This window comes from Mustelus asterias, chromosome 12 (genome assembly GCF_964213995.1).
Source record: "Mustelus asterias chromosome 12, sMusAst1.hap1.1, whole genome shotgun sequence".
In the NCBI taxonomy this organism is placed as follows: Eukaryota; Metazoa; Chordata; class Chondrichthyes; order Carcharhiniformes; family Triakidae; genus Mustelus; species Mustelus asterias.
In genome coordinates this window covers 4,062,329-4,076,622 of record NC_135812.1, presented here as the reverse complement: position 1 = coordinate 4,076,622, position 14,294 = coordinate 4,062,329, and the positions used below count along the sequence as shown (strand labels likewise).

The 14,294-nt window shown below is 44.2% G+C and overlaps 2 protein-coding genes across 7 annotated transcripts in view; both read right to left on the bottom strand.

Annotated features, from left to right (window-relative positions):
* The window catches only part of eral1 (Era-like 12S mitochondrial rRNA chaperone 1), a 682,619-nt gene that overhangs the window by 516,110 nt on the left and 152,215 nt on the right, over positions 1-14,294 (bottom strand). The window lies entirely within an intron of this gene.
* Positions 1-14,294, bottom strand: part of LOC144501194 (flotillin-2) — a 146,599-nt gene that overhangs the window by 31,685 nt on the left and 100,620 nt on the right. Inside the window, exon 3 of one of the 5 annotated variants that reach the window (XM_078224626.1) lies at positions 13,180-13,270. The exons of 3 other annotated variants lie outside the window; for them this stretch is intronic. In XM_078224626.1, the coding sequence (XP_078080752.1) occupies positions 13,180-13,270 (91 nt within the window). Of the gene's footprint in view, positions 1-12,183; positions 12,275-13,179; positions 13,271-14,294 lie in introns of all 5 variants that reach the window. One more of the 5 variants, XM_078224625.1, reaches the window with a different exon arrangement.

Here is a 14,294-nt window from a genome sequence, read left to right as displayed (position 1 = left end):
CACACACACCCACCCCGCACACACACGCACACCCCCACGCACACACACACACCCCCACGCACACACACACCACCCCCCCACGCGCACACACCCACCCCCCCACGCGCACACACCCACCCCCCCACGCGCACACACCCACCCCCCCACGCGCACACACCCACCCCCCCACGCGCACACACCCACCCCCCCACGCGCACACACCCACCCCCCAACGCGCACACACCCACCCCACGCGCACACACCCACCCCCCCCACGCGCACACACCCACCCCCCCCCACGCGCACACACCCACCCCCCCACGCGCACACACACCCCCCCCCCCACGCACACCCACCCCCACCCCCCCCATGCACGCGCACGCACGCACGCACACACACAGTTTTTAAACTATCTTCTGGCACTGTGCATTCTCTTCTGTTTTTCAACAATCAATGTCTCCCTTACTCTTCGCAAGCTCTCCACTACCTTGACCTTCACGTGAGCTCAAACAACAACTTCTGGGATGCTGCTTGACCATTTGTGGGCATCACATTGGAATCTGACCCTGTCCACACACTTGCCTTGCCCAACAATTACTGGTCAGGTGATGACCAAGAAATTGGGGTGGTTGAGGGAGGGGCAGTACGCACCGCTGGGTGATTTACTCTCCACCCCCAGCAATAAAGCTAGCAACAGTTAACAGTGATGCCAGTTTTCAATCCAGCATTGCCACCCACGACATTTGTCTATATAAAGCAGTCAGGGAGGCGCCAAAAGCAAACATGTACAATGGTCTTCAAAATGTGGTCACATCTTGAGTGCAGAGAAATACAAATCAAAGATATGACACAATGATTCATAAGCCACAGAATAAATGACAACGGTGCACACAGGCAGGAAGCATTTAATTCAATTAGCAAAAGTTTGGATGAAGTGTCTCTCAAATTCCTGAGTTTTGTCACGAATGTTTAAAATGGGGAGGAGGAAGGAGAAACAGCGAGGAAGAGAGGGGGGAATTATAAACCATACACAAAACGCCTGTAGTGAAAGATGCTGATGAGATAGGAAACAGAAGCTTTGTGCTGCCAATGCTTTTGGAAATTACAATTTTTCCATTTTAGTTGGGTGCTCTCTTCATCCCCATCTTCTCTCCCCTCTGGTATTTATTTCAAACCCTGCACCCATCACTGCCTTCCCCCCACCTTCAGTGCTTTAACATGGCAAGCAAGCACAGTATGGGTTTAGCATGGCCAACAGGTGTCAAGTTAGTGATAGATCTGCCACTTTGGAGTTGGTTCTTGGCTGTACTTTGACAGATATTTATGAGCAAAGATCAATCAAATGAGTTGGCAAGAAATTATAAATATCCATAAACTTTTCCACTTTTGAGTTGTAAACTGATCACATTGCACATGCTGCAATGTCAAGTGTGATCACGGTATACCCCATTACGGAGGAGTGATTCACACCAGAATTATAGTCTGTAACACCCATCCAAGGCTGCAAAGGTTTTATTGAACCAAATTGAGTCAACGCTCCAATATGGCAGAACAAAGTGCATTTCCAAAGTGGTCTATAATTTAACCAGCAGCCTGCACTTTGCCTTTCAGTCTCTTCCAGCCCTTTCACAACAGCAGCACAACCTGACAAACTCTTGTGTGGTGTACATGCAGAAATGAGAGATTAGACATAAAGCATTTTTATAAATTCAGGTGGGGAAGAAAAAGATTTCTGGAAGTGGTCAGCAGAGCATAACAGAGGCTGTGAAATCTAAACTCAAGGTGCTGTCCAGATTCAATTTACACTGAATAATCAAGTGCTAATCATTCCCATTTTTAAAGTGTCAATGTTTGAAATTTAACTTGGTGACACCCAAGTTTAAATAGACGTAATCTATTTCCTATCTTTTCATTCCACCTACACATTAATCTTCCTGTGGCAGCCTGTGATTTTGTAGGTTGAGTTCTTTTGCGTAAGGGGACACATAGAATTTGTTGCTTTGGAAGCAGAGAGACAGTATCTTAGAAAAATATTTCCATTTTCAAAAGGATTTTTTTTTGCCAATTTTGTCGTTTCCCCCCCCCCCCCTTTCTTTTTCTGAAGGTACCGTATCCTGCAGGGATACGGTTCCCTGGGGGCAGGAAATGCCCCTCTCTAATATGTTGGCCAAGTCTCCATGAGCCTACATGGTGAGTTTGGCCAGGATAATTGACTAATGTGACCATCACAACTAAGCCCAATCTTGTCCTTAATTTACATCTGACAGCAGAGTCTGTTGGTTATTAAGAACTTGGGGGCGGAGGTCATTTCTGCCCTTTTGTGATTCACCCCAGGCCCCAATAAGGTCTGATGCTCAGGGTTACAAGCCTTAACCAATGACGGTGCCAATGGATTTTCAGTGGTGAACAGGGGAAGAGTGAGGAGAAACTAGAGGGATAGCAGTTGCTTACATAGAGGATCCTTCAGAAAGAGGACTTCCTTTAAGCACATGCGAGGAAGCCATCGTGTATTCTTTTCCCTAATAATATTACTCAATGTAATTGAAAATGGGAGGCTCCTAAGAGGAAAGCACTGTGTGTGAGGTGTGGAGAAACGAGCAGAGAAGCTGCCCTTAGGTAGCAAGTGTCAATTACTTTACAAGAGCATGAGTCCTAGCTGCTTTTTCCCTTTCTGATGCCGGTTTTGGCAAGAGGGAAGGAGGACAACTGTAGCACCCAAACCGTTGTCTCATCCGTGGTGAACAAATTCAGCACAAAAATAAGAATCTAATTGGGCTCAGCTACTAACTGACTAATCAACCCGGGCTATCGTGGCAACTTCACCTACATTAAAACTGGAAATCTGAACAGTCAGGACTTCGAATATTTTTTTCCACTTCAGTTAAGGCCACTTCCTCACCCATTCAGAAAGCAGGAAACAGAGCAGTTCCTGGCCCTTAGAAATATTACCCAACGACAATCCTTAAGGCAGCCCAGTGCAACCAATTTGCACTTTGCTTTCGCAGATATGCTTGGTTATCATGGCCAGATGAACACTGGTTAAGTCAGAGGGTAGTCAAAGATAAGATTGTACGTCCCATCACTTCAGTCTTAATTGTTGCAGTTCCCACTTCGGGGGGAGGAGGGGGAGTGGGGGGGCAGATAGAATGGAGCTGGATGAATGCACTTTCAGCAAGTCAACTCCATAAGAAACCCTAGTGCTGTCACTCTCGCATCTCATTTCGTTTTTTAAATTCATTTATGGGATGTGGGCATCACTGACTTAGATCTACATTTGTTGCCCCTTCCTAGTTGCCCTTGAGTAGGTGGTGGCAAGCTGCCACTTTGAACTGTTTAAGTCCCAGAGGCATAGGTACACCCGCAGTGCTGTTAGGGAGGGAGTTCCAGGATTTTTACCCAGTGACAGTGAAGGAATGTCTATTCCAGCTCCTTGAAATGGATGTGGACAGCAAAGAACTCCAGCAGCACCATGCTTGTCACTCACTTCTCTTTTAATTCTAACTCGCTCAGTCCTAACGATAAGGTAACTGGTGCCAATACTTCAACTTCAAGCACTTTTAAACTTCCCTCTGCATCATTCCTCCCTCCATGATTAAATACTGCCTTATGACTTCGCTCACCAATACCGCCATTGGAGTAAGCTAGTCAATGTTCCAAATTGGCTTCTTCTGGAAACAGATCACTAGGTAGTAGAAAGACTGGATAATATAATATATTCTTAAATAACAAGCATAGGAAGCAGTTAGCATCTCCAACAAAGCGTGTTAATTCAATGAGCAGGTTAACTAAACCAAAATCTGGTGGCAGATTGGGAGATCCAGGGTAGAATGGGTCTGTGCAGCAGGATTTACCTTCAATACTGCAGTGGATTGAGTGGGGCAGGCCAAACAAAGAACAGTAGCACAAGCGCAAATCCCACAAAGCAGGCACCAAGTTGATGGGGCTATTTACAATGCCCTGCTACCAAGGGGAGCAGTCTCTTTCAGTATGACTGTGGCTACTCAGATTTTTTGATGGGAACTGGATAAGTACTTGAAGGTGAAAAAGTCAGCAGAGCTCTGGGGAAAGAGCAGGGCTCACAGGACTAATTGGAGAGCTTGTTCGAAACACAGACACAATGAGCTGAATAACTTACTGAGCTGTAAAATTCGATGAACTTTGAGGTTACTGCTGTTAACCTGAGATTTGTGGTGAATGTAATTTTTAAAAATTCATATTAGGCTGAAGTGGCTCACACAGATGAGCTACAGCTTAAGTGGTACTTATCGTGAGGATTCACTGAAAGCTGCCACCCACCTCCTGCAAATGAAGGAAATGTCGAAGAGAGAGATCATTGCCGGTAATATCCAGAAGCTAATTTGAAAAAAAGCAACTACAGCTCAGGTGCTAATGCAAGGAACAGTGAGTAATTACTCGCATCAAACGAATAGAATTCCACAGCAGTGCCCCGGGTTTAATATTTTCCCCAGGGGCAGGAATCTAGCTGTTCATTGATGTAGGGGATCAACAGGAGGTAATCCTGTGCACAGCAAAGGAGAGGGGGTCCATGAAAAGATCATACATAGATTAGGCTTAGTGAAGCCAATTACTATGTCTTGTTATGGATGGACTAGCCTCTGTGACTAGACTGTTTCACAGTATTGAAAATGGTAGCTTATAATGCTTGGGGATATTTTATATTGGGGTAGATAGATTTTCCAAGTAAAAAATGCAATTGTAATTTTGCTTAAAAGATTCTGCCCTGCAGTGCACCGTGAGAATTTAGGTTGCAGCACACCACAAAGAAAACACAGGTCTCCCTTCGATCAGCTACAGTTCATAAACACTCCCACGCTCGACACACAAAGGTGGAGGTTTTACTTGCAAGTGATTAGGTCAGTGTGACTGGCAGCTAACTTTAAAAAAGGGGGAGAACTAATTACAACCACCACTCACCCTAGACAGCAGGAAAACAACTAGGCAACATCTATGCGCCCTACAATGCACCATCAGCCAGGACCTGTGGCTCAGTATCCAATGGAGCAGACTGGCTGGCAATGCGATGAAACCATTGTGACAACAACATTCTATCTGTCAATACTGACTCCCACATTGTTGGTGCATCAACAAATTGGTAACAAAGGCTAGTTCAGGGGTGCAGAAAGGGGAAACAATATCCTGGTAGTTTTCCCCAAGGGAAAAAAAACTCGAAATGAAAATTTCCTTGCAATTCATTGAGCACAAATTCACCCTGCAAATCTCAGCCGCCTACACTAATTAGTGTGATCATTTATGCAAATTATGTTGACAAAGGAAAAAACTGGCACCTTAATTACCACTCAATTTGAATCTCAAAAATCTGATGGATGTTCCTACATTCAGAATTGTCATTTGAGGAGCGGAAACTAAAACAAAACAAGTAGGCACAATAAAGGGAATATCTTGAACTTTCAACAGTAAGTTTGTGTTTGCCTAATTTCTCCCTCACTGCCTAAACTTCTTACTGGGGTCCTGGTGTCTTGCCCAGGCACGGTGGCTCAGTGGATTGCACCGCTGCCTTACAGTGCCAGGGACTCGGGTTCAATGCCAGCCTCGGATGACTGTGTGGAGTATGTACGTTCTCCCCATTTCTGCGTGGGTTTCCTCCGGGTGCTCTGGTTTCCTCCCACACTCCATAGGTGTGTGGGTAAGGTTGATTAGCCATGCTAAATTGCTCCTTAGCGTCAGAGAGATGAGCAGGGTAAATACGTGGGGTTACGGGGATCGGCCCTGGGTGGGATTGTTGTTCATGCCGGCTGGATGGGCCAAATGGCCGCCTTCTGCATTGTAGAGATTCTATGATTCTAACAGGTACTCATGTTTCATATGGAACAGCCTAGCCAGGGGTTTGGCGTAAAGGATAATCGACTCTGGAGTGTATTACATTTGAACCCAATGCTGTCCTCACCTGGACATTCACAGTGACCGTTACTGGAAAGCGCACCTACGTAGCAACAGGGCACCATGAACTTCTTGCTGCCTTCTCTCCTCTTTCTAACCTACAGATCTGAAGGCCAAAATCTACCCTGTTGAGTTAAAATCAAAATTTTTGTGTAAGGAAAAAGAGAGAATAAAATTATACAATAGCTTCAATTAAATTAAAAAAACAAATAATTTGAAACGATGAACTTAAAAGTAGACTGGACCAAGGACAAGATATCAAACCCGGTATCTTCAGGTCTGCACTGCTCAATACCACAGCTCGTGGTTTCCTCTACAGTTGGGCTTAAAAAAAAAACCTGAAAGTTCTCCTGTGTTGAATTAATTTCTATGTAGGTCATGGGGCGGTTGAACATGTGAAGAGATGGCTGCAGGTAGACTTCACAGACGGTGCAATGTACACATCATAGCATAGCATTTGGGGAATGTTTGTAATCAAACTCTGCAGTGAGTACAGTTTTCCAGCCACACTCAAGATCAAAGCCTGTTAAGTGCAGGATTAGGAAGGAAGCAAGTACCTCACACCCCCCTCCTCCAGACTCAAGATTTCCTCAGTCAAAGAACAAATAGTTATCTTTTCTCAGAACTTACAGATGTCATTGACACTTATCACTATTCCCGGATTTTAAGTCTATTACAAATAGTTTTGGCATTAATTTGTTCCAGTTTGAAGCTTGAATGTGCCACTGGAATAAAAGAATGGTTAGCAGGACAATGAATGGAGATATGGGAATCCCTGACACTTCAAACTCTTCAAAGACCCCAATATGGGTCATTCTGGTGGTTTGCATCACTCGCAGATAAAAGCCATCCTTAGGTAATATTCTGCAGGCTCAAATTCTTTAAATATAAATTCTACATATGACAAGTTTCTAAAATGCTTGTGACCCGTGCTGTTAAGGAGCACTGGGACACTGATTGCACTGATCTTATGTCAGCCACACATCCCAGGGAAGTCGGGCAGATCTAATTAATTTCTGTGCTGCTCGTTCTGGGATTCTCCGGGGATCTTTCCTGGACTCAGCCTCGCGGCATGTGGGGTCAGCTTGTACAAACACACTGATAACTACTTCTCTGCCATCTCTCTCCTCTGCCTGATTCTTATCTGATATCCAGTCTTAGATGCCCAGCAATTTCCAACAATTAAATATTGTGACAATGTCTTCAAATACATCCCCTCTCACCTACTCCCCCACCTACCCCCCACCCCCGTCTCCAGATGCTATCTTGCAACTTAATGCCCTAAATCACTCTGCTTCTAAACCCATTGCCGCTCCCCTGTAACAACACCTCACTCGAGCCCCAGCCTAATTGCCACTTGAAACTCCAATCTGGTTTTTAACCCTGCCAGACTCAATGAGGCGAGCATTGGCTAGTCTCTCATTCACACTACTGCACACACTTCAGCTATCCTTGCTAGGTTACAGGGCTTGTTTCAGTGGTAGCATTTCTGCCTCTGAGTCAGAAGGTCATGGGATCATCGGCATTATTTTTCTTTTGTGTCATGGGATCCTTTGGATGCAGAGACAATGTGGTTAGGACAGCAAGGCGGTAAGCCATGTTCAGCTTGAGATAGTGTCTCAAGGGGGGAGGGTTTGTAAGGTCAATATAGAGGACTTGGCAGAGATTGATAATGGCTTCAGTGTTCGTAATGTTTAACTGGTAGGATTTACTGGTCACCGAAGGCCAAATGTCAGATAAGAATCTGGCAGCGAAGTGACAGAGAGACGTTGGAGAGGTAGATATCAGTGTCTGTACAAGCTGACCCCATGTGGTCAAGAGGCAGCATGTACGTGGGGAAGAGGAAGTCCAGAATACATTCCTGGGAAACCCCAGAACTTGAATATAATCCATGTTATCACTTCAGTATAGCACTGAGGAAGTGGTGAGTTATCAGCGGAAGATGGTGATGTAGTGGTAATGTCACTGGACAAGTAATAATGAGGCCCAGGCTAACGTTCTGCGGACATGGGCTCAAATCGCATGATGACAGCTGGCAGAATTTAAATTCAATTAATAAAATCTGAAATTGAAAGCGAATCTCAGTAACACTGACCATGAAACTATCATAAAAACCCATCTGGTTCACTAATGTCCTTCAGGGAAGGAAATCTGTTGTCCTTACCCAGTCTGGCCTACATGTGACTCCAGAGCCACAGCAATGGCCTGCCCTCTGAAACAGGTGGCATGGTGGCGCAGTGGTTAGCACTGCTGCCTCAGTGCCGGGGACCGGGTTCAATTCCTAGCTTGGGTCACTGTCTGTGCGGAGCTTGCACATTCTCCCCGTGTCTGCGTGGGTTTCCTCCGGGTGCTCCGGTTTCCTCCCAAACTCCAAGGATGTGTGGGTTAGGTGGAGTGGCCATGCTAAATTGCCCCTTAGTGTCAGGGGTTAACAGGGTAAATAAATGGGGTTACGGGGATAGGGCCTGGGTGGGATTGTGGTCTGTGCAGACTCGATGGGCTGAATGGCTACTTTCTGTACTGTAGGGATTCTATGATTCAATGAATGTGGTCAGCACTTGTTGCCCTCTGAAATGACCCAGCAAGCCACTCAGTTCAAGGACAGCTGGAGATGGAGCCTTGCCAATGATGCCCACAGTCTGTGAAAGAAAAAGTGCCATCTTTCAACTGAAATATCGAAACCCTCCCCACTGTCTCCTACATTGGCAGATTGCCTAGAAATGTTTTCCTACTTTAAAAATGTTTGTTGTTATGGGGAACAGATGCTTCTCTATACCCACTGCAAAATTTCTCTCTTCAAATATTTACCCAATTAGCTTTTGAAAGTTACTATTGAATCTCATTTCCACAACCTTTCAGGTAGTGTATACCAAATCATAACTCATGATATAAATCTATTTCCTCCTCAACTCCCCTCATCTCAATTTGTGTTTCTCTGGTTACCATCAAACCTGTCAATGGAAAAGGTTTCTCCTTATTTACCTGTCAGAATCTTCCATCATTTTAAGAACTTCTATTAAATCTCCCTTTAGTCTTCTCTGCTCTAAGGAGATTAACTCGAGCTTCTCTAGAATCATTAAATGTTTACGACAAAAGAGGCCACTTGGCACATTGTGTCTGCGCTGGTCAAGATCACAAGCCACCCAGCCCAATCGATCTGTAGCCGTGCAGGTTACAGCATTTCAGGTGCACATCCAAACACCTTGTACTTGAGGTGAGATGTTCTGTCACTACTACCCTTTCAGAGTTCCAGACCCACACCACTCCTCTCCCACCACCCTCTGGGTGTAAGCATTTTTCTTCATCTCCCCTCTAATCCTACCAATCATTTTAAAATCTATGTCCCCCAGTCACTGATCTCTCTGCTAAGGTAAATAGGCCTTTCCCATCCACTCTATCCAGGAGCCTCACCATTTTGTACATCTCAATCAAATCTCTCCTAAGCCTATCTGTCCCAAGGAGAACAACCCTAGCCTATCCAATCATTCCGCACAGCTGTAATTTTATAGTCCTGGCAACAACCTTGCAACGCTTCTCTGCACCTTCTCTAGTCTCTATACACAACTGAAGTCCCTCATCCTTGGCATTGACTCCTTGACCCCCCTCCCCCTCCTTCCTAAGGTATAGTGACTGGAATTAATACTTCAGATAGCAGGGAACACTTATACTAACATGGAGACTATCACGAGTTTAGAGTTTCCCAATGTGTTTTAAAACCGTGACATTCCTCTGAAGCGTAGTTACATTTATAATGTAGGAAACACAACTGCCAATTGGCAAATAACTATGTGACAACAGTCAGATATTGATTGAGGGATAAATAGCCAGCAGACCAGCCAGAACTCCCCTACTCTTCTCTGAAATAATGCCATGAAGTTTTTACCTGGGGAGGGAGCAGATGAGACCTCAGTTTAACCTCTCATCCAAATGGCTGCACCTATGATAGTGTGACACTTCCTCGGTACGGCACTCCGGCCTAGATTATTGGCTTAAGTTTCCAAAGCGTGACTCGAACCCACAACCTTCAGACTCAAGAGATGAGAATGCAACTCAGTGAGCCAAGGCTGGCATTCTAGCTGAACCCTAACCAGCAGCTTATAAAAGGTATAACTTGGGCTGAAATGGTTGCTACGAGAGGACACAGGTTTAAGGTGCTGGGGGGTAGGTACAGAGGAGATGTCAGGGGTAAGTTTTTCACTCAGAGGGTGGTGGGTGAGTGGAATCGGCTGACGTCGGTGGTGGTGGAGGCAAACTCGTTGGGGTCTTTTAAGAGACTTCTGGATGAGTACATGGGATTTAATGGGATTGAGGGCTATAGATAGGCCTAGAGGTAGGGATATGATCAGCGCAACTTGTGGGCCGAAGGGCCTATTTGTGCTGTGGCTTTCTATGTTCTATGATGCTTTTGAACACTATGCCTCTATTTATGAAGGCAATGATGTTTTTTTTAAACAGCTCATCAAAGAACTATGCTGATGGGCTGCACTGCTTTAGCTAATTAAACTCCAAAGGTAACCTTGTGCACATATGGAGACACCCAGAGCACAACCTCCTCTGTCTAAGCTCTTGAGACCAGAATGTGTGCTGCATGCCCCAGAGGGCAGCATCTGCACTCCATACCCAACAAACACTTTAGTGAGGATGACGTTTCTGCTGCTTAGTTTGGAGATTCCAGGCTCCTGTGTGCATCAGGCATCCAGTTGCAATCGGGGAAAGAAATAATTTGGTCCTACTATCATGAAATGACCCACTTACAACAAAGATTTGACCATGAACTTCCTATCGTTATCTATCAAAAATCTTCATCTTCTTTTGCGGTTTTTCAAACCAATTCTTCTCTCATCTTTTCTTTGGTCATGATGTCAATAAAAAACAGTGTGTTCCTGCATTTCTTTCCCACATTCAATTCTTCACGTAATTAATGTTCTCTCTCTCTGGACAATCTTCCTGAGTATTTAGAAATTAATCTAGCACTATCCTGTATATCTGCCTCAGATAGTTTTATTCTGCAGTCCTGATCTAGTCATTCCGTTGTGGGAAATTAAAACTTATTGAAGGGTCTCACTGTATTACTGACCGATTATGCCCACATCGGAAAACTAATTCTATTCTAAACGTTTTAGCAAACATTAAGAAAAAAGTCTATCACTCATTCTAGATTAAGAGTTGTTACTGTTGGGTGAAGAAGCCAATTCATACCTCGAGATTTATAGATGACAGTAGTAGTGTAAAATATCACAATTCTTGGTAAGGGGTACATGGAATAATCATTTGTGATATTACCAGCTACAATATTTAATGTATCATATACATTATCTTCATATGCTGCTGCTATCCCGGGGCCCAGAACTGAACACAATATTCTAGCTAAGGCCTAACCAGTGACCTTTAAAGGTTTAACATAGCTTGTATGCTTTTGTACTCACTGCCGCTTGTAAAACTGAGGACCCATACGCTTTTGTGTTTTAAAACCAACAATTTATCCGTGAATAAGGCAGTTTTATAAGCAGCAAGTTGAATACTTCCAGTTTTTGTATATTTGTCAAAAATGTCCAGTGAAAGCACAGGTAACTTGCTGGAAGTTGCAGCACTTGGGCACATGTTGCACTGTAATAGGTTGGAGCCCCAGTAGGAGACACTATGAGAACTCAGGATGCTTGCGACTTCCCATGCTGTATGGGCTCAAACCAGGGAGAATGCCATTCATCTTAAGGTCATGCAGTTCCACTTAACCAGTTGAGGCAGAATAATCAAAAAAAAAAATCAAAAAATAAAATTACCAAAGCCTGCAAAGTTAATTGAACGTTACAGAAAATGTTCCCATGGTTTCACAGTGAACAAACAGCTCACCATCAATATTCAGGGGTGGAAAGTTGTACGTGAGAGGGATATCATCGCAGATTCTTTGGGGCTTTTTCAACCACAAATGTAGAAAATTTGTTGCAGAGACCCTGGGGTTGTCCAATGCTACTTTCCAAGGGTCTACTTTATGTCACTACTTGTTTCAATGCTCACACAGCCTTGCACTGCTTGGTGAGAATAACGTGGAGGATGCTCGAACAATATAAATGACCACGAGCCTGAATGTTATCACAGTCAGGTCCTATTGAAACACATTTCCACCCTTGAATGTTATTCATATAAGAATTACAGAATAAGTGGCCTCCTACTGTTTTGTTAAGATAAGCAAAAGCATTAGTAAGTTTCTTTTTGTGCCTTTGACAGACTCAGGCTGCAAAGAGTTTTTAGAAATTAGATTTTCTTTGGGATTTTGGGGTTATTTACCTGAGCGACCCCTGTGACAGTTAGTGCTACCCCCTCTGCGGTCTCTACATCCTCACACTTGGGCTGAAGCGTCATAATCTCAAGAGAAATCCTGTGAAAAACGTAAAACACTCGCAAATTCCAGGTCACATGACAGGCCTCAAGCCTCACTTCCTTTTTATTCCAATCTTTTCATCGCTCACCTTTGAATCCCAACTAGTGGTACTGTACAATGCTCAAAAAAAAAGCCAAGCTAAATAATTAATATCAAAGAAAGATCATTGCATGGGTCTCGAAATTGTCACGGTGTGGGTGATTTTACTTAGTTAGAACTCCTTCTGAAGAAAGCGTTGCACCAACCATTTTATGCAATAACGTAATACATACATGGAAATAACTGTTTTAAAGAACATACAAATGTGGCTTATAATTCAGGCCACTCAATAATTCATAACATCAAGTCCATCCCCTTAACCTGGTGGGGAAGACTGCAACTTTTCTTCAGAAAGGAGTTCTGTTTGTCATCCTTGCATTAGATGCATTTCATAATTAGAAGACTTGATAAATCCTGATGAAATCTGGGACTGTCCATTTGAGAATTGCAACCTGTGATCAATGCCCAGAAGAACAGCTCGTTCTGAAGGGCATTAGACATTCCTGTCCTTCAGACGTGGAGGTGGCAGGGGAACGAACACACTCAACGTGCACCCATTTTGGTCTTTCTTTCACTAAAATTTAAAACCATCTGTCCCTTCCAACCTTTTTCTTCCCTCTTCAGTTGGTTTAATCCATTGCCTTGCTGTGCAATACCTACAGAGCTATAAGGCCATGCCACTTGGCCGTGATGCTGGGGGGAATAAAGCGGTGAAGGTGCTGCATTAGAGGTCAACATTCAGTTGCTGCTGGGGAGGTAAGGGGAGGCAGGGAGGGAGGGAGAGAGTAGGCTGAGGTAGTGGGGCAAAGAGGGAGAGGGCAGAAAAAAAAGACAATAATAGAGCAAGGTTAAGATCAAGTTACCTGTGCGACCCCTGTAACATATACAGGGACCCCCTCAATGGTTTCTATATCCTCACACTGACAGACGACGGTCATGATCTCCAGAGGTAGTCTATGCAGCAGGAGGTGTTGGGAGGAGGGGGAAGGAGGTGGGACAGCACATATTCAGTCAGAGCAATTATCAGAACAAAGCATCCAACTCCCAGAGACATTAAGTAAACTATTCCATGTTTTGCTATGGGTGGTCGAAGTGACTTAACACTTTGAGAACTGCAGGAGCAATTTGGCAGCCAATACTTCACTCATTTTCCCAGTACAGGAAGGATTTTTGTTTGCTGTGCCTGCAGTTTGATCCACTGGAGAGTCCACATGCGAGTCAATTTTCCAGTAATATTGAGAATTAAGTGTCCGGGAGTTAGGGGTGCATGATTTACACACTTGTGTATCTCCACATCCTAAAACCGAACTAGAAAGCCTATAAAATCAGGTTTACAATCACTATGTACAGAGAAAGAAACATTTGATAGCTGCGAAGGGCTTCCAGTTCGCAAAAGGTCATCTACTTTGAAATGTGAGGCAACCTGAAAGTTCTTGGATGGCATTTCGTTTATGAAAACACCAAATAATATCAAAGAGTTGGAGGTGAGAACTGCCTTCCTGAAGACAAGAAACTCTGTGTTTGTGCTTTGGGTGACTGTCCTATTTCAATGATAGATACACTTAGAGGTTGCCAACTTCAAGTTCCGAGTGTCCTGTTAAGAGCATGCAAGTAAAACGCTGGTGGATCCACTGCATTTAAGCCGACAGCCCATTAGCAGCAAAAAATATTAAAACATGAGTATGCAACACACAATCAAACACAGTGGTGTGAAGCCATGAGTAGTTTGAGAAAACTCTGGAAAAAAACAGCTGTGGATCTTGTGCTCTGTTGCACACATCGCTCCCCACCCCCTGCCAAACTTCTGCCAGCCCCATGGCCTAAGACATTAGTTTTTTAAAAATGGATCAATTAATAGGACATAGGCATCACTGACAAGGTAGATATTTATTGCCAGTCCCCAGGTGCCACCTTCTTTCACTGCAGCAGTTTGTGTTGAAGGCGCTAGGCAGTACCAGTGATGATGAAGTAACGGTGA